Genomic DNA, 25,336 nt, shown 5'->3' on the forward strand with positions numbered 1-25,336 from the left:
CGTAAGCTATTATTACGCTCGGCCGTACTTTAGGCCCTTGATAGCTTCGCAGACAATTAGCGTTAAAGGGCCACCAACTTTGTTAGCTTCGGCTATATCTTTTTTAGTTAAGATTAGTTTAGTTTAATTCTTAGTCTCTTAAGTCCAAGTCCGAGTGTCGGCTTTATTGTACAACTCCAAGACGGAGTTCTGTTACACTTGATTAGAATAATAAAGGATTATTTTACCCTTCTATCTTGTCTTTCCTGTCAGAACATTGCGAGCCACAATAGCATGGTACTGCATACAATGTACTCAACGATTAGGTATTCGTAGTATGTACACATTCTGTAAGCGCCACATTCAATTTCGAGCCTGATGTAATCATCTGCTTTCAATAGCCAGCAACGTGCAGAAATAATGTTACTGACATGTTTATCTGGTAAAGCACTGGGCACCCAATGGAATGATGTGTTATCGTAAATCGAAATATATAATATCCGTACAATGCACGAATGTAGTGTATGCAACGAAATATGTAAATCATGCAACAGAAGCCCCTAATGAAAGTATGTACATTATGTATTATGGGTACTGAGCATATTTCCGCACAGCGCTTCTGTTTTACGCACACCTTACTATGTCTCATATGTTTCTTCTGTGTGCAATATTTGCATTTATGTGCTCTACGTGTTTCCATGTGTCTTCTATGTGTCATGATATGTATTCTCGTGTGTGTTTTTATGTCTTTATGTTACGTAATTACGAGTGTGTTTTTATGCTTTTACGTTTAATTTTGTATATCTATGTGTTTCAGCTTATATGTGTGTTTTAGTGTTTTAATGCTATCCTTTATATTCTTTTTAAATTACTTTGTGTTATTAACAACGTCCTATGTAAAATCTACTTGACATCTAGACCTTGTATGGCCATGTAAACTCCCGGTGCAGCCTTACGGGGCTCCAGCGAGTTGCTTCTTCGAGATAGTGGAGGACGTGGGACATATGCCTGTTTACCTATGTTATACGCCAGGTGTCCCAATCCTCCGTCATCCGTCACCTGTCACAGGAACTCAAGCGATTATTCGCTTATCAGTTCTTAAGATTCTCCACTTTCAACGGTAACTTAGAATTTTTTATGTAAATGAAATACAGTTTCAGCGGGCGCATTTTATTTTAAAAATAAATATGCGTTATAATTCGATTATACAAGTAACTTCCGAATTCATGCCAGTCTTCCTCTGGGGAAAAAAAGGACGGAGGTGTTAAGACTTTTAAGGATAGAAAATCCTCCATCCACACATCAAAGGATTATTCGCCAGGCAATGCAACGAATTTATGAAAGTGGGTGAAATGATTTGTTCACGAAAGTACTGGTTACCTTGGCCGTACACTTCCAGCGTTAGAGATCTCTCACTGCAGAGCTTCTGCAGACTTGAACTGTGTAACCAAATACGAGGGACAAAAATTGTCCCTTGTGCAGAACTGACGTTTGTTCGCATACGTATCGGGACGGATTCGGGGGGAATTTTTTTGTCCAGCCACAATCTGCTTGACAGCTAAAATTATATGGGCAGGACATCGTGACCAGAAAGCTTAAGACTACTCTGTCTGTGCTTTTGAAGTACACTTCTCCATTAAAATTTCTTTCCATGCTCTCATATTGTGTCTAGCATTCTTTCGATTCTCATTAGTGACGTTTTAACCGTTTTACTTTTTTTCCACTATCGTTCTGGCAAAACAATATTTCTTTTTCTCTCATCCCAAGAAATACTACGTTATACCGTATATTCAGGCCTTGAATTCAGCCGGAGGCCGGCTAAGCCATTGCTCAGTTTTCTAAATAAGACTGTATGTCCAGCCGGAGCTCCAAATAAGATGAAGCCGGTATTTTATTTAACTATTTATCATGAGTTTAATAATTTATAAGAAAATTATTTATATCTTTATATTTTATTGAATTTTAATTTAATTCTTTAATTATTTTAATCACTAGTCATTTTATTACTTTATTTATTTAATTTTCGCTCCTTCCCGTCGGTCTTCCATGGGGCTTTGGCAATTCTGATTTTAGAAAGAAAGCCCTGCCAACACTAGACAATCAAACACTACCAGACTGAGACTACACTTTAGCAACTGATGCTCGAATCTTTGAAACACAAACTCAAAGCAATATGTTGATGTAACGGCTCACTTCCCGCTTTCATCTAGAGTTGAACGTTTCGCTCCGGAATTTATTCAAAGAATCGATTCCTTTATTGAGCGAATGAACATTGATTTCAGGAAGTGAAGTGGTAGTAGCTCTTTCACGACTCCAGTTCACAGAGAGCTCTTGTTGGAAGCATGCCAGAAACAAAGATGTGCTATTCGCTCATGAACTCATTCACATTACTGAGTAAGCGAACACCCGATCAGTGGCGTAACTATGGAAGTCAAGAGGTATGTCTGTCCCCAAGCACAGCGTTCAGGGGGCCTTTTCTTTCCCTTCCACAATGCGTTTCTGCAAACAGAAGGGGGTACGAAATCTTCAGTTGCCCTCGGACGCTGAAAACCCTAGCTACGCCTCTGCGCTTGAGTCGCAAAAAAGAGCGGAGACCCTTTTAGAGTTACCTATTGAGAGCTCATGTTGGAAGCTTAACACGAAAGTTATATAAGAATGTTTAGTCTCCCATGCTAAAAGTGAATATAATTTTTATCATTTGCCAACTTAAGTAAACATTTTTTAATTCTAGAATTTTAGTGTTTGGTCTGTGGATAAAGGAAGTTTTAGGGGTCTTAACTTTGAAATAAATCAGTTCAGGGAGTTAGCGTTTGATTGAGTTCATTCATCCGATCCCACTGCTTGTTCGATTCTTTTCGCTCCAACCTCGCTAATCATTCCCGATCCCATTACTCGATCGATTCTTTCCGTTCTCGGCTCCAGCCTCACTAACCGCTCTTGGTTCAATTCTCATTCCCGATGTTTTTCTATTGTTAGTGAGCGATGAGTAGTAAGGTGTATTTAATTATGGCAAAGCACACGAGGGCTATCTGCCTAAGGGGAGGGATGCCTTCGTGGAGGACTTTCTAAGGGAAACTGGCTCATATACACGTTACACATGGGGAAAACCACGAAAACGCCCATGCAGCCAGCCCGTTCGCGGGATTCGAACCTTGGACCGAACTACCAGCGTTCAGCGACTTTACCGCTCGGCCGCTGGTGGGCCGCGATGAGTCGAAAGAGAGACCTGATTCAGTTCAGTGAGAGAATGGTTCTGATATCATCCCATAAAAGAGTGGCTTTGTCCATACAATCACAGCTATAAAACTTATTTAATGCGCCTGAGTACTAGCAATTGAATTTCACATATAAAATTCAGAGGCAAAAATTTCTTTAAATGTCAGCTTCATAGTTTAAATACTACTCATATGCTTAAAAATATGTGAAAAAATACTTACACTTATTGGTCCAAGTTCAACATTATCGTAGTGGAAATGAGCGCACTCATCTAGCTTCGGAAATCTGCTCGTTCCGTCAGAATTCCTAAATTTAAAAGAACACATAATATTAATACACAGATGAAGAATGCTATACTTATCAAATACAGAAATTCATTCTTTCAGTTAAACTTCAAATCATAGTTGCAAATCAAAAGTGCAAAAAATAGTAGTAGTAGTAGTAGTAGTAGTAACGGAGGACGTGGGCACCATCCCTCTACCATTACGATTAATCGGTTCTGCCCACGTCCGCCCTTGTCTAGTATTTATTAATAAATCAAAGGTGTTTACATTGCCATATAGTGCCATATAAAAAGAAAATAAAAATAAAAATCTTAAAGTAGTACTTTATAGTTCTTCATGAAGTGTATCTTTGTAAGTAATTCTTTATAAAATGTCGAAATTTGTCCTTAGTAAAAAACGTTTGAAACTTATTCCCTCGTTCTTCTTCAAGAAGTTCTCTTTCGTTCTTCTCTTTCCTTTAATCTTTCTTTCATATAATCTTCGTTAAATCTTCCTTTCTTCTATCTTAATTTCTTTCTTCCATTTTACATGTATTTTCTTCCTATATATCCTTTATCTTTTTACTTAATATAGCGAATAAGAAATCCATCTTAATGAATTACTTGTTAACATACGCTTTCCATCTTCTACAGAAAAATTTCCTTTTTCTTTTTAAAACCTTTATTTGTAATTTTATACCTTTTCCCTTTAAATCTTTTTCCTTTGAAGCCGTCTTCTTCTGCCTTTCCTTTGAAACCTTTATTTGTAATTTTATACCTTTTCCCTTTAAAATCTTTTTCCTTTGAAGCCTCCTTCTTCTGCCTTTCCATAAACGATTAAGTAGTCCTTCATTAGCTATATCATCTTGAATACTACAATAAATCTTTAGTTATCCTTAAACTATGGAGTATCTTCATCTATATCCCAATTCCTTAAGCTTCTTCTACTCAGCAGCTTCTTCTCTTCCTGTAACTTCCGTTATGTTCCCTTCATTCTTCATATATAGGACAAATATGAAATCCATCATTATGAATTATTTCTTTTTAAATTCTCCATTTCCTTTTCATTAATTTCATCTTCTTCTCGTCCTCGTGGTTTCTTCATAAATAAGATTTATCTCGAAAACTGAATAATATCGCCTTTTGCGCATTTTAAACTCTGGGTTTCTTTCCGAAATGTTTCGAAAACATTGAATGTTTTCCAAAAAGAACAACGAGTTAAAGTGATCCAAGAGATGCTTTTTCAAGCAAGACTTTCTAAAGCACATTATGACCAGTGATGAAACATAGTTCTTTGCTTCTGATACATTAAAAATAACTCACCAATCAAATGAATGGCACTCGAGATGTGAAGCATGACTGCGAAGAACAAATTGGTCAGAAATGAAGATAATATTGCCTTAATGCCGAGTAACTGGCCCAAACTTTTATCAAAGCATATTATTTGAGTCTGCAGCGTTTCCGTGGAACAATTCATAGCAAACGAGCTGTTCGTGTTGATATAATTCACGGCTTTTGCATCACAATAATGCACCTATTACTTTGAAGAGGATACATGTTTTTTAAAATCATTTTTGATACATTTTGATGACAGTAATATTTTATTTATAAGTTTTAAGAAAGGGATAAATTTATCTCAAACACTTACAGCAAAAATTTAATAATATGCATTATAGGGTTAATTAATTACTTTACATCAACACAAATGTAACTTTTTATTTCAATTTTAGTAGAGCAGAAGTAAATTCTATATTTTGTTTTACACAAAAAGTATTTCTCTGTTTAATTTAATGCAGTAAAAAATAAAAACGGAATAATACGTTTAGTTTTATAACCTATATAAATAAAAATAAATGTCATTGTTTTATTTTAGTTTATTTAAGAATGGCACGCCTGTTTAGGTAAATAAAAAAATAATTTTACTGCTTAATTTGGTATAAAAGTATGTTTTGTATTTTGTTTCATGAAAATGAGAATATTTTACATTTTTAATTTTGTAATTTCTTTAAAATAATTTATGATAAGCAGGAATAAATAAAACAAATTTTTCACACTAACAGTTATTATAAACACGCATTCGACTGGCGCTAAAAGACAGCTTAGTTACACATATATCACGAATAATGTTGCACTGACATGCCAATGATCTGAATAATGAGAATGCTGTTGTATTTGAAAAGTTTTTATCTCTACCGAACATAAATGTTGAACATGGAGCACATGGACCTACCGTCTGAAATTATTTTTACCATATTCAGGAAAATAAATGCGTTAATTATTGTCAAATAAATTTAAACAAGCCTTAATAACAGTTTTAGACAACCAATGAAACAGTTATTATTTAACAGTACCAATGAAAATGTTTCCTATTTGTTTATTTAAAATACCTTCTAAGAGTTGGCAACTACCTGATTTTCAACTGAAAATTAAATTTAAAAAAGATTAAATTAAACATAATTAAAGATTAAGAACGAAAAATGAAATGAAAAATGAATGATGAAAGAAAATAATACGGCTAACGAAATCAATTTTCTCCCGCTTTTTGAGCTACAATTTATACTTACGCCCATCACATTCAGATTAATTCACCTGAAAAATGTTCTCTGGAATTAGTAATTATGATTCATATTATTAAATCACAACTAAACGGCGATTATATGAAGCAGTATATTTTAATCTCGGTTAAAAAAATGAAAATACGTTTGATTAGCGCATTGAACAGAAAATATCTTTTGACTGTTCTACAATTTGAAACATCTTGACTATACTCAACATAAACAAAATACTATAAAAATGAAGGAAAAAAAATCAGCAATCTGAACACTTTGTATTAGAATATAACGGCTCAAAAAATCGTTTCCATTAAATTTTGAAAAATAAAAAACATATTAAAATATTAAAAATTATAAATAAATTTTTAAAACAACAAATTGATATTAGCATTTGGATTCCAGCTTGCAAAATAAAGCAGATTTCTATCTCCAGCGCGTAAGACTGTTGCCACTCGGAAACATGAGTGCGGTTTTCAGAGTTTTTAGAGAATGTTCGAAATGGCTTCCCACAAATTTTTGGAATCTCTCGAAATTCAACTCCCAACCGTTTCGAAGGAGATAATGCCACAAACTAATAGACGCGCACAGATTTTAATACCATGCTAAAAATCATAGTTAAATTACAGTTGTAAACAAACAAACAAACAAACAAAACACTGGAAAGATTCAGCTCATTTCAAGCATTACAAAATTACAATTGTATATTAAAAAATAACTCGTACAATTCAGCTTATTTCAAGCATTGCAGTGAAAATTTTAGAACAGTTTAGTCCCTAATTGATGTAAATGACATGCTACATTTCTTTTATCTGCACGCCATTTTTTTTCAGTAAACAGCTGCAATAAATAATAATGTAATTGTAATAAATGATAATTTTGATGATGAAATTCACATATTTTATACCAAAAATGTGACACCATTATAAACAGTAATTTCAAATTTGGCAAAGAAATACCACTGTACGCAATCTAAAAACCTACTTAATTAACAATTGTTTAGGTAAACTATTTAAGAATTATGTAAAAAAAATTTTAAAGTTTACTTGCATTAAACTGTAATAATTTTTAAGTGAATTTAAGTTAATCACCATAGTAAAATTATTGCAACTTTCATTAACATTGTATTAAGTAATTATTTATCAATTATCTAAACAAAAATAAATCTTTCCACACCATTTACTTCTACTTCAACTTAGCAGAGCCGTGACGTAATGTAGCCCAGCTTGAAAATCTACAGACGAGAGTTGGAAGTGCTGGAGACTAGACGCGTTCCAGACAAGCGGATATTCTGAGATGGAATGGAAGCGGACAGATGATCCGCAGGTTCATCAAAGATGTTTGTTCATAGTAGTACGTGGGCAAGACGTGCCTTTGAATGTATTTATGGAAACTGTGAGTTAGCTAGCCGTACAACAATTCTGTGGAACTGTTGAAATTACGATCACTGTGAGACTGCTTGCAAAATTAATTTTAACTATCTTTTATTTATCTTACTTTTTATTCATTTAATAATAGTAAAATAAAGCAGTGATTATGCTTTAAATGTGCGTTACCATGTTTTTTGAAAGTAAATATTACATAAATAAAGAATATTCTTTGAAAATATTACTTAAAATTTACACAAAACGTATGCGCAAGAAAGTAGTTTTTTATAACGATACTTTGTCATGCCATTTAATGTATACAAAACTTCCAAATCCTGCAAGTTAATCAGCGGCGCAACCAGCGGAACTTGGAACTTGAATAGCCATTTAATATCCTTTATAAAAATGGCTTTGGATGAAGAAAGAGCCAATATTCTTTGAACGTTTACCCAAGCTTAACTTAGCCAAGTAAACTTTAATAATGACATAAAACATACTAAAATGTCCCCATTCGAGTGAGCAGTGCATTCTGGGATCGTTAATTTCCATCGACAAGACAAAGGCGGAGAGGTAAATGCAAAGAAGACATCAAACTGGAGGCAACAGGCTAGTTATAACATTATGCAAATAAAGGAGAGCTTCCCCCCCTCCCGTTGTCATAGGAACACTAGAAGTTTTAAGTTAAATCAACGACGGATATTAAGATCGATAGAGGGAAATGATGCACAGTTTCCCATATTAGAGCCAAAGAGTAGGAAAAGAGCATTAAAACTTAAGTGGTATTAAAATCTCGGAATCAGGAGCGCTTACTTTTGAAACTAGGCATGAAAAGTTAATCTGTAGTCAGATTTAATTTAAGGAAATGTAAAGTCTGATACAGAACTTTTCCCATTTAGTTTCCTCGTAAAATTTTAATACTTTAAATATATAACTTTCGTTTAAATCCAATAGTCTGCTGCAATTAAGAACAAGTAAAAACGACAAACGAATTTTGGTAGTGCATTTAAAGATTAATTAGGAACACTCACCTATCGGTAGTTTTAAAGCTTTCATGACATTTATCTCAGAAACAATTTTCTTTCCGATACAGATGAACGTAAAATAAATTCCTGGATTTTAATGATAGATTCCAAGAAATCTTAGATAAGCTGAAGGTTCGTCGCGCTCAAATTAAGCAGCTTGGAATATGCAATAAGAGCATATTTACGCAGCAGAGGGCTACCTCACGTGTACGTTTGGAAACACCTTTGTGTTAAGACATAGCATGTAGTTTCTGTTTTGTTTTATATAATTAATAGCAAAAATTAGTTAATAGGAGTAATTTAATCTGTGAACAGTTTGGGATGGGGGAGTGCTACATGCGGAATAATCTGCCTTTAAAATATGAATGCAAGCCAAGCATAAGATGAAAGAAAGATTACTTCAAGTGGCCAGTAGCAGTTGGCAGCTAAATTGTTAGGACCAGAATTCCAGAAAGAAAGACAGATTACTTCAAAATGTCATTTAAGGAAGAGTTAGTTACGTGAGATTAATATGTTAAGAAAACTAGTAAATCACGTCCATTGATAACTAATGGGTACGTAATTAAACATGGAAATAAATTAAGTAAAAAGGCTATCGTTTTCAAAGGTAAATTAGTAAATACATCATCACTGATCACGGCAATATCGTAAGAGACACGGATAACATTAAAAAGATTTAGTTGATAGCTAAATAACTGATTATGGTAAGAATTTAAACAGGAAGTTCAAGGTCAAAGAATAAGTAAATAAACGACATGGTGAAATGTTGAGAAGAAATATCACTCACATTATTAACCGATAAATAACGGGTTATAACAAGAAGTAAGAAAGAAAGAAAAGTATCACTTTCAGCAGAAAATTCGTTCCGACAAGAAGAAAAATAGATCACTTATAACGTTATAGACAGGTAAACGATTAAGTAGGCTAATCTGTGTCTGAAAGTGGCTTTTGTGAAAGACTTCCGAAGAAAAACTACCTCGTAATTGCTTTGCAGATGCCAGAAAACAATGAAAGTAACCCTATAACTACTACTGTTCGTCCGGTATTGAACTAGTATGATTCTGTCAAGAAATTACATACACATTTTTATTTGTGATAAGGCATTAGGTTTAGTATGGTTTAAAAGCACGGGAAAACTATCTGCCTAAAGTAAGATATACCTTCGTGGAGGACTTTCTAACGGAAACTGCTTCGTACATAAGAGGAAATTTACGAAAATTCCCATACAGCCAGCTCGTTTGCTTGAATTAGAACTCAGGACAAACTACCAGCGACTTTACCGCTCAGCAGCTGGCGAATTGGCAGGTCATTAGACAAATAATAGAAAACTCAGTGAGATTCTGAGAGCTTTTGTTAGACTAGAAATTTTTAAATTAGAAAAATGCCAAATTTTTGTATATATATGTAACAAATCGATTGACCTTAAATTTGCTTTTCATGTGAAACGTAACCTTCTAAAAAAATAAAATATTAATTTTATCAGATATTATTATTATTTCTTTCACTACTTACTATTATCCTTCATTCATTAACCCTTAATCTTCGGTTATTTAGTTAAAAAAAATCATAATGGTCTAGTTGTTCCGACCGCTGAACCATGGTAGTTCGACCCAAGCCCGAATGCTGAGAATGAGTTATCTGCATGAGTGAATTCGTGTTTTTCTCCATGTAATGTAAATACGAGCTAGTTTCTCTCAGAAGTGATTTTCTGCCCTCAGAAAGTTGCTTTCTGTTCTTTGGCGCGTAGCCCTCGTGTGCTTTGCTTTTATTAATCAACCGACCTAAAAATAAAGCAAAGTCTAACATAGTGTAAGATAAAGTCGCCAAATAAAAAAAATCTTTATATTTGCGCAATTTGTAAAAGACGGTTTTAAAATCATGCCCTTTAATTCTACTGAATTTTAAATAAATTTCTCTACTAGCATTTCACTCGTATTATAATCCGCAGTTTTTCATGCAAAACAGAAGTTTATATTATGCACGAAAGGGTGAAAATAAACAGTTATACGTGACAGTTGTAGAAAAATAATGTGCTTTCTTCTTCCTAGGCTGAGCGACTTGAACCATTTTTTCTTATATTTATTTCATCTTTAAAAGTACTCCCGTAATTGTTAAGAATATCCTTCAAAAATGCAGTAGGCGTGACTTGAAAAAAGTCTTAGAAAGGCAGATGGAATCAACTGGAACCAGACATGACAAGTTCATCCGGTATGGCGTATTTCCGTAAAAGTCAACAATAGGAAATTCTTTTTATGGAAGTCTTAAGAACGTCAGACGTAAATTAAAGTAATGTAAGTGGCATTTGGAAGTATAGTATGGGATTAAGCAATTTTTCAAATGAATTCTGGATTCGTAAACGTAATAATAAGTACACTGCCAAATGAATGCGATATTTAAATAGCACATAGATGTAATATATATCAGACAGCTAAAGTTATGTGCATTAATTGTAATCAAAACTCTTTATATTTTACATTAATATTGTAGATTTGAGCTACTAAGGATAACAATTACATCATAAAGTAAAAGTATTCAGAAGCAAATTTAGAGTCAGCAAGTTTATTTTTTTGATAAAGGAAACGGTAAAGATTTCAGTAACTTGTGCTGACCTTTACACCACAAAAGCACACAACAGAGTGTTGATAAACTACATTTGAAGCTTTACTTGATGAACTGGATTTCCTTGAAGACTTTCACATTCAGAAAATTTCAAAGTCTTGAGTTAATGAGATCAATTTTAATACATTTCTTCCCAGAGTTTTTAAAATTCCAGTATCTTAGCATTTACTTATTCCATAGCTGTTTTCCTCGATGGCTATCATCACGTTCGTTTCGTTTTCCTTCGCATATCGACCACACCTCCCACCTTTAAAACAATTTTTATATTGGAAGAAAAGCAGCTTATATCTGATCGCCCTCTAAATAGATGGATATTTACTCAAAATCTATGTCAATCTTAAGCTGCCTAATTATATAAAATTTGCATATGCTTGTTATGAGGTTTTATATCTTTCAGTATTATAAACTGTGACCAAAATCTTTGGCAGACGTAAGCGACTTATCTCTATGACTGAAATTACAACACAGTCAGAAGATGGGTGTAAATGACTCTTTTACTAATCCAAATAAAATTTAACAAATGGCATCAACTTGTGCTTACAGAAGCCAACACTTTGGCGTTAAATCAAAGATAGTGTATAAACTAAAGTAAATGGAATTTAAGTCTAGTCTAACTGCTTCAGAGTTTAACGAGCGCGCAAGCCGGCTCAGACCGGCTTGCGCGCGAAGTCGACGTAAACAAGCCTAATGGAAAGAATAAACACCGCAGAATTCTAATCGCTAGAAAATCAAAGTTAGCAACTTGGCCTTCAAGCAGGCAGAACACGCTCTGATTACACTCTCCAAAACCTTCCTTTAAGTATTTCCTTTTTTCTACTTCATTTGAACATCGCGCGTGCTGGAAATTTGCTTTCCGGCAGGAAAATGAAATGTGACTTGATAGGAAAGGAAATTAACAAAAAACAACGGGATATAAAATTAAAATGATCCTTACAGTGTAAAACTTAGATATTATTTAATAGTGGATAAAGTCAAACTGATCAAAATTTTCTTCTAGCGTTGACTCGAAAGTTCGTCGCTACAAATTAAACTGGCTTCAGATATTCACTGAGCAGAATTTTGCCATCATATCCTAAATTTCAGAATAAACTATATTCAGTGGAGTGAATGCGTAGAATATAAAATCATTTTCCTCGGTTTACTCTGAATTAAAATACACAAATAAACTGCCAAAACAGTAAAGCAACATAAAATAGTTGATTAAGAAAGCAATTAATTACTCAATTAAATAATTTGATGAGATAACCTCCCTAACCGATTCATTTACACAGTGCACTTAATTATAATACGTTCACTATGCTCTTTCAAATTACATTCCTTAATTAAATTTCATAAAATTTACCATGACATTTTATGTTGCAATTATTTTTTTGGGGCATCTCAAATAAAAGCTATTCTATAAAATCTATTTTAAACAATTCACTGTTGCTAACACACACACACACACACACACACAAAAAAAAAAAAAAAAAAAAAAAAAATTCCAGTTTAAAACCTTTATCAAATTTAATAGAAATAAAAGAAAGCAGAAAAGAGAATTTCTTCGCCCGACAGACGCCCTGGGTAACAAATAAATCTTCAGGGCCCATGGGATTTTACGATGTTCTTAAAAAAGCCGGAGCAGCAGTACAAGGCCCAGGAGAGGGAATGGAGATCTAAAAGCTGCTGAAAAAGCAATGTCTGAACTAGATGCGGGTGGATACAAAACCATGTTGCAATAAGAAAGTTGCTTCAAAAAGTAAATTAAGATATAAAACTCTTAACAGAAATAAACAGACCATTAAAAAGCGCAGGATTTCTTAGCAGAAGAATCTACATGGTATTAATAAAAAATTCTCAAAAATGCTAGCCAAACATAATCCTCGTAAGCTATTTTATTGAAATACTATCATTCTCTTTTCGATTGGTTGCGTTATTCGCTCTTTCGACCTATCTTGCCATGCTAAGTTAATTTTAGAGACAAGTTTTCTTTCACTTTATAGTAATATCTCTACGTATAAATTGTGTTATTATTATTATTATAATTTTAGCATTCAGAATTGATACATATAAGTTGTTAATGTTTCCCATCAGCCAAAATCTACTTACAAAGTATAAAAGAGCTGAATGGAGTAAACATGCCGAATATCTAAACATTAAAGCAACTAATAATAAGCAATAAAAATCAGTATATAAGAATTCAGTAATTGTTCCCCTCTTTCTATCGATTAGGAATGAAATTGTTTGTATTTCACATGAGTTTTAGCTTTAGCGTAGTTTTGCTTTCTATTATCAAAATTCGGAATTCAGAGCTTAAAGTCTTCATTCTCTATACATAAACTTGAGGGATATCTATAATATTCCTTAATTTCAGGGAAATAATAAATACTCTAGGTACCTTAGAAGTTTTATACTGGTCTAAAAGTCACAGATTAGTTTTACATTTGTCAAAAAGGTGAGCTTCCATGCATATTTTTAATACAACATAATTATATCATAAAAAATTTACTATAAATTTAATACAATTATACTACAAATATAGTATAAGCGGATTAAATAGTATACAATCATACTATAAATATAGTATAAGCGTATTAAACAATATACAGTTATATTATAAATATATTATAAGCGTATTAAACAATATAGAGTTTTACTATAAATATAGTATAAGCGTATTAAACACTATACAGTTATCATATTCTCCGATTATATGGCACTAAAATTTGAGGATTGCTTTTTTTTAAAACTACTGTATTGATTGTGTGCCGATAGAAAGGCCATCGAGCCTGCGCTGCATTTCCTGTTTCGCTGTAGAATAAATATCCTTAGAGTAGAAGAAGTGCAGAAGTGAATACATTATTATCTATGCTAAAAAAGCGCAGGTACAGGTAAAATCAGACTAAGGAAATTCAGTAGAAACTTCGTATGAACTATGTGATCGATTCGTTCAACCGTGTATGGCTTAAATAAAATAATTGTTGTGTGCGATTTAAAGACATGAAAGTCGTTTTTTTCAAATTGAGAGCCAAAAAGTTTATCCTGCGGGAAACTTAGAAAAATGGCACAGGTTTTGAAGTAAGCATTATAATTATTAATTTAAACATTGATTAATGAAGATGCAAACAATTTTGAAGATTTCTCCGAAAGCATTCGTTTTCATGTAATTATGTGTGTGGAATAACGCTTAGGAGGCAGATTTCAGTTTTTCGCTGAGTTTTGTATTTCGGCAATAATCAAGATCTGTTGCTGCTAAATTTAAAGATTACAACCGTTTCACTAAGCACTGAATACAGTATGCGATTAAACACCACCCCAAAATATATACAACAAACTGCAACAGTATGCATTGCCATAAAAGATATGTTACGTTAATATAATATGATAAAGCGCCTCAGGACTTCAGCTGCTTAACTCGTGCGCAAAATTAAGAAACTTTGCAAATTATGTTTATTTTTACGAAATGTATTGAAGCAAAGGTATAAATTATGCCGCTGAAGAATTATGCAAATATTCAGCGACGAATACAAAAGAGCAAACGTGCGTGTCTGAGGAGGTGTGATTGTGGAGGGGATAAAAATGCATGAGGGGTTTTCGGCGATTTGTGTGCTAGAACTCTTCACGACATTCGCCATGTTTCTCGCAAGAGTTGGGAAAATTTTATAAGGTATCAGGTAAAAAGAGTAACCACGAATGTATGCATGATGGGGTGAGATGGTTAGTAGATTGGAAATAACCAATCACAAGCACAGATAGCTACAGAGCTCAGTCTAACGCTCAGTGCCGTCTACAATTTGTGCAAATAGTTTCAGGACACTGGATCCACTTCGAAAAGACCTGAACAAAGTCGACCGAGATCCATAACGATGAATGAGGATCGTTATTTGGCACTCAACGCGGCGATAGTTTTATAGCTCTGCATGAGGTGCATGATGTTACTGGAACCAGAGTTTCACGTTCTACCGTTGCGCAAAGGCTTCATGAGGTACAGTTGTATGCCTGAAGACCCGCTGTTTGTATACCGCTGAAGACCGCTCACTGCGCATGCAAGAGAGCTCGTTTAGCATGGTGATGACAACATGCGCCTTGGACCAGACTTCAGCAAAGCACCGTGGTTTTTACAGATGAGTCGAGACTGAGCCTAGAAATTGATTCTTTGTGTACCTGTATCTAGAGATAGCCTGGAACACGATACCATCCCTCCCTCATCAGGGAAATGGATCATTGGGAAAGGTATAATGGTTTGGACAGGCATTATGTTAGATGACGCAGTCGGCGCTGGGTTCCTATTAATGGACGGCAACGCTCGTCCACAAGGCACAGCTGGTCGACAATTTTTTGGAAAATAAGGATATTCGTAGTATGAATTTCTCAGCCAGATCTCATGATCTTAACCCTATACATCATGTCCGGGACGCTCCTGGGAGGGCTCTTTCATCTCGCAATCCCTCTCCCAGAATCATCCCGGAGTTGAAAACTGCGTTGCTCAAGGAATGGGATCGATTGACACAGGGACTCCTCTACTGCCTCCTGTCCAGTATACCGTGACGCTGCGCAACCCGTCTGGGTTTTGAGAAGGGATCATACCCCCACATTAGACTCATTTACAGTTTAATATCACGACGTGGATTTTGGACATCATTGCATTATGAGCTTTAATGATAATCATGTACACATAAATTGGCTTTTGAATAGTACACTTCATTCTCTGTTATAAATGCATGTTCATGCAAAATTTCATTAAAAAGTTTCCATTAGATTTTTCAGAAATTCAACATAATGTGTAAATTCTCTTAATTTTTGCACACGAGTGTCTTTAGTCCCGGGACTTAAATTACTATAGGTTAAACACCCTATTACGAAAAGAATGAGATCTATCCTATTTGTAAATACTCTCTTTCAACGTGGAATAAATTTGTTAAATACTGGGTAATGCTAATGCCATTTTAGGAGGTATACATACATTTTAATTGCAACAAATAAAAATACTCGTATATACAAAAAGTAGTTGCTTGTAAGCTGAGTCTTAGCGATGCCAGAGGAAGAAGACATCAGCACAAAAGGGGAAAGAAAGTTATAAAAAATAAAAATCCCCATGGCTTTGAATTACACTAAAACGCAGTTAATAACTTTTTAATTACAACGCAAATGAGGGTAAAACTGGCAGTGTGCCTACCAATTAATTATTCGGACAAAGGCCAGAGGGTTATCTATTAATCTGATAAAGAGCAAAAGGCGCTGTACGCATTAATTGCATAATGCTCTATTCTTTGCATTTAAAAAAAATGGAGGGCGTAGTATATTAAATTACAGGATTTTTTTTTTACTTTTTATTACTTTACTATTACTTATTTTGTTTTATATAATGTTTAATCCTTTGCAAGTTGCGTTGAAAACAACCGCTAATATCATTTTTAATGAAGTTACAAATATCCTATTATTAGTAACTTAGCACATTTTTTTTTCTTGAACATATATTTCTGATTAACCGGTCTATGGGACCGAATTAAGTGTCAGATACAGGTGATAGCAGAAAATTCACCTGAAGCACAAACATTGGAGGCAAATATTTATAGCAATGAATTTTTTCTTTAATTATTTAATTTGGAGGGGTTTTTAAATAAATTATAGATTAGAGTTTGCATCAGTATAAAAACGCATGCATTGTGCATTTTTAAGGAAAAAAAAAAGCATTTTTTCGCGAATCTGGGCTTGAGAAATTAAGTGCCCATCCGCTGCCGCATACAATCTGCAAACGGCCATGGCTGCGTAGAGGAATCTTTTAATAATTTCAAAAAGCATATGAAATAGTATTTATAGGTAATATATGCAATATTACATACATAAATTTTTAACATTTATTTATTTAGTTAAAAGAACAGAAATTCCCCTCTTCCAAAGTTTCTGCTGTTTAATTTTTACGGCAAAATGATGCCATTTTTACATGAAATATTACAAGTGCATGTCAGATTAATTACTTGAATACTCTATATTTTCGTTAACACTTTCTTTTCCCGTCTGTTCTAGTTCGTCATTTCAAGTTCAGGTAATTTAAATAGGTACAACAACTAATGAAAGAGTTAAAAATACGCATACAATGTGACTAGAATCGAAAAGGCACAGACATAACCGCTAAATGATAGTAAGTTCGACAGCTTTCAAGATTATTCTTAGTAATGCTTTCTCTACTTTTTATCTAAGTACAATTGATTCCATTTCCTTTTATCCTAGTTCATCATTTCAAACTTATTAAAATAGTAGTAAGAAGAACTAGAGAAGAAAAAAAATATGCACGCAAAAAGCAACTAGAATTAAAACGTGTAAATACGATCATTAGATGACGGTAAGTTCGACAATTTTCAAGGCTATGCTAAGCAATACTTTTTTTTTCTTTCTTTTATTCTATTAACTACAAAAATATCTGAGAACATTATATTGTAATTTTCCTAGAATTTTCGACGAAATTTAATTCGCCGAGGAAACATCTTCAAGAAAATATGGCTGAAAGGCGACACTGATAACAGGGATACTGTAATAATAATTCCGAGGCTTTATTACAGTAAAGCTTCGATTATCCAACCTATGCAGACTCGCTAAAATTTGTCTGGACCTCAGTCGGCATTAAGCACTTCTGCAGCTTAATTTAAGACATTAATCAACGTCAAGCCGGAAAAAAGAATTTAAGTTTAGGACTACAACTTCCGTGCGCAATTTATACTGTTTTATCTTAAATGAATATGGCATGACATTATTATACACTTCAAAGAAACAACAACAACGAATGGAAAAATTCACCGGCTGCCATGAAACGAGACCTATCAGAACCTAAAAGCTGAATCAAAGAAATACTGATAATTAGTTACGGTTTCGATTCCAAATACCTGAACATGCTAGCTTTATTTGATTTACACAGGTGGACGAGAGAAACTACAAGCGTTCAATGATAATGTAGAGCTACTAGGTATTTTTTTAAAGCAAGATACATGAAAAATGAGCTACGCCATCGCCGGGAATCGAGCAGCGGACCTCTGGAATATGGGCACAGCGTGCAGACCACTTCACCAAGAAGGCACGCTGTGAAGGCGGGAGAAATACCTTATAATAAGACTACTGAAAGCTTACAGTTCGACCCAGGTTCAAATCCTGGCAAACTGACTGGATACATGAAGATTGCAAAAGTTTCCTCCGTGTATATCATGATTACCACTTAATTTCCCTTAGAGAGTCCTTCATGAAGAGATCCTTCGCTTAGTACTTTCACATCGGCTGACTTGAAAATCTGTGCCGTTTAAACTCCTGAACAGCTTATATTCATCGATTTTTGTTATAATGAAATTCGTTTCCCGTAAACAGCAAACTGCCATAAAGTTAACAGTTACATACTTAACGGAAGTTAAGTGGTTACTTTTTTATCAAGTCATTAGGTTCTTTGTTATAGGTTGGCACTTTTTAATTTCGTCCCTTGGGTGAAATGGATGATAGTAGTAGTAAGACTATAATACAGAATAGCACTATGACATTGAGAGAGAAAATCCATTCAAATAAAACAGGTACTCAAAAAAATAAAAATAAAATAAAAATAAATAAATAAATAAATAAATAAATAAATAAAAATAAATAAATAAATACATAAAATAAATAAAAATAAAATAAAAATAAAAAACGATAAAAGAACGATTAACATATCATTCAATCATGTCTGGAAAACCATAACGCATGTGTTATGTTTTGACAGAGGAAAATACTAAGGTTGGGCAGTCGGGTGATTAACCGATATTCGGAATAAGGGCATTTAGGCAGTTATTGCTATGAAAGTTCATAATATTGCGTTTGTGTGCCTTCCCATATTTGGTTATTATTTATGTTCTTATCGCAAATACTAGACTTATAACACCAAACAATTAGATCTACTAATTTGCTCTAATTGACCTTCCTTGGCAGAAAATATTTGTCAAAAGCATCACTTACAACATATCTCCCGTGTGTATTTTGCCTTAATCAATTAATTAATCAGTTTCTGGAAGCTGTTAAACCAAAGAGACCCAAATACTTCTGCAGATATATCCCTAAGACTCTTCAAAGATTCTTTTTTTTTTAAAATATGAGCCTGAGGGTAAAGAGGAAGGAAAAAAAGAAAGAAAGAACGGCATTACTGTAAAGTTTTGTAGACATTATTTATCGTGAAAAGCCTGAGACTAATGTACGCATGCTAATAAATTCGTTAAACATTTATTGAGAAACTCAGCGACGATTACATAATGTGTGGACTAGAGCAAAGCATTCGTTTTTAATGGATTTTCTTATGAATAATTCAAGTTTCTGGCTTTTTATCGTGAAGGAAGCACACACACAAAGCACGCTCGAAAAAAAAATAATAATGCAGCTACGACTTATGATGAATAGCGCTGAATCGCTGCAGATTTTTTTCGACATTAATTATTCATAAAAATAATACAATTAGAACAGATGAAGCAGGACTCGTCAAGCTACATGATGGACACAATGGAAATTTCCATAACTCAATTATCTGCTAATCAAAGAAAAGCATGAAAGAGAAAAATAAAATACAAAAGCTTCCATTTATGGGAGAATTTAGAAAGGCCTTTTTCACCAAATCTTTATTTGTTAATTCTTAACGGTAAAGTAAAATGAATGGAGTTTCGAGTCGAGTTAAACATATGATCAAAATCTTATAAATCAGCAACTAACATTTGTAATACATTTAAACAATTGCCATACCTAGAAATCTATACAATCACATTTAATTAATAAACTTCTGGAGAAAAGAAATGACCGGAGGAAAGAATCTTGAAATTTTTACTGTGTCTTAAACTTAAATGGAAAAAATTTAAATTATTTAATTAATAAAATTCTAGCATTACCTTCCAGATGCTAACAGGTTTCGAATATCGGTAAACGGCCCAGCTGCATGAGCGTTTTTGTAATCTTCCCAGTGTGCAACCTGCATGAGCCGCTCGTATGCAGGTTCGTGCAGGGAAAATCCTCCACGAAAGCATACCTGCCCTTACAGAGGTATCGCTAATGTTTTTCGTCATACTCAAATAATGCATCCAGTGCAATTGATGTGCTATACATTACATCACAGGTATTCATGGGAGTATCTGAAACTTACAGATTGATTCTCTCCATCTCGTTTCACTAATTTTATAACAGCATAGACGTATTCGTTCCCACGCATTTTCAGAAGATTCATTTCATAGCAACGCTTCGATCTTTACATTCATACTGTAGTAAACACATACAGCACGCTTAATTGAATCTAATTCACATCTTGGTCTATGTATGAATGTGCATTTGAAAGTGAAGGCACATCAAATGAGAGAAAAATGGTAAGGTACGTTAATTCTGACAGGGAATATGAGACCCGAAAAGTCTGATCAAATTTTCCTTTAGATGTAGCCCTTCAGAGTCAAAAGAAGGATGGTCTGCAGGAAGTTTCCGTCTGACCTACTTTTGATCTCTGGAAGCTTGCATTTGTATGTATGCATTTGTAATTAAATATGCATTTGTAATTAAAAAATCTCCTGTGACGGTGGCGAAGTACTGGAACACCTGCCATCCGATATGAATCCGTGTGAGTTTTCACCAAAAGTGAACCACATTACCCTTGCAATAGGACGGTCGCTGTGGGACAGAAGAAGACCGACTGATAGAGGCAAGGTAAGGTAACTGAAATATGGCAAATCATAGTAAGGCTATCTGTTTACGGAAAGGAATGCTTTGGTGCAGGGCTTTCGAAGGTAAACGGGCTCGTATTTGTGATATACATCGGGAAAACCACGAAAACAAACCCTGCAGGTAGACCGTTCATCCAGGATCGAAACCGGGTGCGTTGAGCGGTCTTAGCCACTCAGTCTCTGATGCGTCGATGGTACACGATGCCTTGCAGTAACTTCGCAGAAAATGCCAGGTATAGCATGCGATTCAACTGACAGATTGTAAATGTTTGTGTCTATTGTAAAAGTCTTTTTAGAATCATCAGCGTGTTGCTACTATTTTTTAACTAACTCTTGTAAACTACTTTTTTCAACTCATGAGAAAAACGTAAAAAAATAGCATCATGCAGAAGACATTTTTAACGAATGCCTTGAAGAAGAAGCCCGAACTGTTCTTCGTCTTTAAGGTATGTTTAAAAAAAATGATAGCACCGCCTTTTCTCTAACTTTTATCCAATGTACGAGCTACATCTCCCAAAATCTTATTGTTGTCTTCATCTCTACAAAATGCAGTTAGCTGCTTGTAATTCCAGTAACAGTAACTACTTATTTCTATGGCAGAATATCTAATGGAAAAGAGCAAAAATTATTTCTGCCATGCTGATTTACTTAGCACAATAAAAGTCAGCTGATTGTTCACTATAATTATCTGACTAAAGGAAGTAAGGCCTTAGTAAAGACGTTTTAAAAGTAGGCTAATGCTTTACATAGGGGGGGGGAAGAAAGTCTACAAACCCCCCATGTAGTTAGCTATTTCATCATATGGGATTTAAAACAGAGACTATTTTATCAGCCTCTTTCAGCTTTAGATGCAACGTTCTGGTGGGCCTTATCATGGAAAAGTAAGAGTAATCCATTGAATGATAAGTTTAATAGATGGTGCTCCACAAATTGTCTCATATTCAAGTTATATGTCGATGAATTTATATCATCATGCCTGGATATATCGATATAAGTTTTCAGTATCGATATAAGTTTAAGTTCGTAAGTAGCAAAATGTCAGATATGTTTTGGCTGTTTTCTTTTGCGAAAAGAATTTTCTCCATTACAAGAAGTTAGTACTCAACAATAATATTATTTTTAGTGATTAAAGGCAGTATCTTGAAACATTTCCCCTGATTTTATTAATTTCTGTAATTAAGAAATGTAATTTTGTAAATTTCATAATTATATTTATTTATTTATCTGCAACGTCAGCAAAATTCGAAAATAATTAAGAGTTTGCATTTTGGCTTATGATACTATTATTCTGCCCTCGCGCCTAATTTGCTATTAAAAAACAGAAACGACGCCATTAATTCTTCGAAATGCACTCATACTTTCCATCTGAATTTTCCTTAAACACAGACCAAATTTTATAAGCTAATAAATTTTCTAATTGAAATTGTTTCACTTACCTTAATTCGATGAAATAACACATATAAACAAGAGAGTAACTAAACAGAGAACAGGTAAAACTTAACTAAAGGTCTATTAAAGCTACATTGAGTCAAAAAAGTATTGAAGCAGAGCAAGTTTTCAGACAATTTTTTGAAAGAATAATTAAATATTTAATTTAAATAAAATACTTTTATTGCATGCCATATCTTAGAGGTGAACCTTAAAAATCCTTAAAATTAATAAAAAGTAAAGTTAAATAAATAGTAAATTTTACTCTTTTTGTGAATAAATAAGAAACTAATGGTCAAAAACGTAGTGAGGGAAAAATTCCATAAAAATTGATCTAATAATGTATTGAGTCCACCTTTCCATTTTTATGAATTATGCATGGATTTTCACATAAGATTTTGATTGAAATTTGCTTCTATTTTTTACCACTTTGTGGTGAGTTTTCCTCCAAGCGCACTTGTATTGGAAATTTTCTTTTTATTAATTTTGTCTTGAAAATGACCCCACATGTACTCAATAGGAATAAAGTCTGAACTAAAAAGAAGCGTTTAGATTACATGCGGCTAGGTAAAGACCAAGTGTGAATGGTAAAATATGCCTATTTTGAAATTTTGACATAAAAATGTAGAATTTAGACACCGTTAAGTCTATATATATAACCCAAGAACATATGGCTATCTCCATTATGTTTTATTGAAGCAAGATTCTTCATTTGAAATTCAATATTGGGTTTCGCAACACCATTTGCTTTTAATCCCTCTGAAAATATTTGGGCGTTTTCGTGGTTTTCCCCATGTGTAACGTGTATACGAGCCAGTTTCCCTTAGAAAGTCCTCCACGAAGGCATCATTCCCCTTAGGCAAATAGCCCTAGTGTGCTTTGCCATAATTAAATGCACACACATCTGAAAATATTAAATCTACTTCCGTCTACAAATACGGTCGAGTTCCAAAATTTTTAAGGCATTTTAATACAGATCTTAGAGAATTACAATCATGCTCTTCGATGATCTTTACTGAGGAATGGATTTTTCTAGTTATTCGGCCGTAAAAGTTACAGTTTCTCAACATATTTCTAACAATTTCTGCATTACTAGAGTTTCTAAATATTCATTGAGTTTTCAAAGTCAATCTGAATTCACTGGTTTTAGAATTACATATCGCATTTTTTACGATCCACTTTTCTTCGCATTCAGTGAATCTCCTTGGATGCCCTATTCGTGTTTGTTTTAAGCAAATTTGTTTTACTTTCCAAATTAAATTGAACAGTAGATTTTATTTTAAATTCAATAGTTCAGCTGTTTCCTTCTAAGATTTTTCGCTATTTCAATGAAGAACTGTAAGTTTGCTTACATCAAAAGAAATCTCAGTTTCTTCGACCCATGTTAACAGAATAGTTCCTAAACAGACTTTCACACTTTCAGGTGTTTTACAAGAAAAATCTTGCTAGAATTTGTTCTTTATAACATTTGAACAGCAATGTCCCACCCAATACTTATTTACATGGTATTTAGACTTAGAAAGCGATGGACAATATATAGATTTGGAATAAGGGCTGAATTTTCATCTCTAAATACACTGGTGTGCAAAAATTAAGGACGAAGTCGAAAAATTAGCATATCAGCTGAACGAAAAGGCGGAGCGGACAGAAAGACCAATCAGGAGATTAAGTAAGGTGATGTACGGTAGCACATGCGCAGATATGCAGGTAGACGTAATTGGGGAGTGTCTGAGTAGTATAAAGCATGTTGTCGGTGTAAGATCAGTATTTCTGGCAAAGAGATTGCACGCCGTATAGCAGTTAAAATCACACCGAGTTGCTGCCTCAGCGAGAAATGGCGAATAATCAATCTGTTAGACGACATCTGGATGCTTTTACCCGAGGTCGAATCATTGGGAAGTTGGAGGAAGGCCGCAGTGTGACAAGCGCGGCTGCAGATTTCGGAATTGCTCACAGCATCGTTTCACGACTTTGGAGACAATTTCAAACTACAGGAACAGCTATCCGGGGGTTTAGTAGTGGTCGTCCACGAGGAACCACACCCGCAGATGACCGGTATATTGCCTTACAGGCCAGAAGAAATAGACGGCAGACAGCGGGAGAAATCGCTAGACACACGACACAGGTGACTGGACGACCGATATCGCGTTTTACCGTGGGCAGAAGACTGCACGGTGGTGGTCTGTTTGCACGACGCCCTGTGCGGTGTGTACCTCTAACGCCTGCCCATCGGAGAAGGCCGTTCTCTGTGGTGCCGGGAACACCGGAATTGGAGAGACAATGAATGGGGACGAGTACTCTTTACAGATTCAGTCTGAGTAGCGATTCTCATCGCATACTCATCTGGAGAGAGCGGGGAAGCCGCAATCATCCCTCGAACATCATTGAAAGGGACAGGTAAGGAGGTGGCGGTGTTCTCGTTTGGGGAGGCATCATGCTTGGTAGTCGTACAGATCTTCACATCTTCGACGCAGGTTCAGTCAACGGGTCCCGTTATTGTACCGAGATTCTTCTTCCATATGTGCATCTTTTCAGAGCGCTATGGGTCCGCAGTTCCTTTTCATGGACGACAATGCACCATGTCATCGCACAATAGCTGCCTAACAGCTCTTAGAGAGTGAGGATATTGAACGTATGGATTGGCCGGCACGATCTCCGGATCTCAATCCCATCGAGCATGTATGGGATTTTCTAGGCAGACGCTTGGCAGCTCGTGCCTTACCACCAGTAACGATTCCCGAGCTTCGATTGGCGCTGCAAGACGAATGGGCAGCAATGCCTCTACAACTCATTGACACCCTCATTCTCAGCATGGGCAGAGGCTGTGAAACCTGCCTAGCAGTCAGGGGAGATCATATCCCCTATTAAAGACCGGATGTTTCTTGCTGAACACCCATCACAGGGATGTTTCGGCCTTCAGTCGCATTGCGCTCCATGCTACTTTTTCAATAAAGCTTCTTTTTATCCCTCTGATTTCTCTTTTAGTAAGTGTTGCTTACATTACTCATGTCCTTACGTATTGGGGATCTTACGGTATTAAATGTGTTGATTTGGAAAGCTTTTGTACAAAGTTATATTGAAAAAACCGTCTCGTCCTTAATTTTTGCACACCAGTGTATTTGAAAGTGTCTTCAAGTCTGAAAGCCCCATTATTTTCTTGAGTCACTTGCAGTAAGGCTAAAATAAAACAAATAATAATCATCCTTCTTCCGCAGAT

The 25,336-nt window shown here is 34.7% G+C and overlaps 1 protein-coding gene across 5 annotated transcripts in view; it reads right to left on the reverse strand.

Moving 5' to 3' along the window:
* The window catches only part of LOC118197748 (uncharacterized), a 429,345-nt gene that overhangs the window by 135,824 nt on the left and 268,185 nt on the right, over positions 1-25,336 (reverse strand). For all 5 annotated transcript variants that reach the window (XM_085815784.1, XM_085815785.1, XM_085815783.1 and 2 more), the window contains one exon: positions 3,417-3,501. In XM_085815784.1, the coding sequence (XP_085671910.1) occupies positions 3,417-3,501 (85 nt within the window). The remainder of the gene's footprint in view (positions 1-3,416; positions 3,502-25,336) is intronic.

This window comes from Stegodyphus dumicola, chromosome 4 (genome assembly GCF_044657685.1).
Source record: "Stegodyphus dumicola isolate Sdum_Otavi_A_Nest chromosome 4, ASM4465768v1".
Taxonomy (NCBI): Eukaryota; Metazoa; Arthropoda; class Arachnida; order Araneae; family Eresidae; genus Stegodyphus; species Stegodyphus dumicola.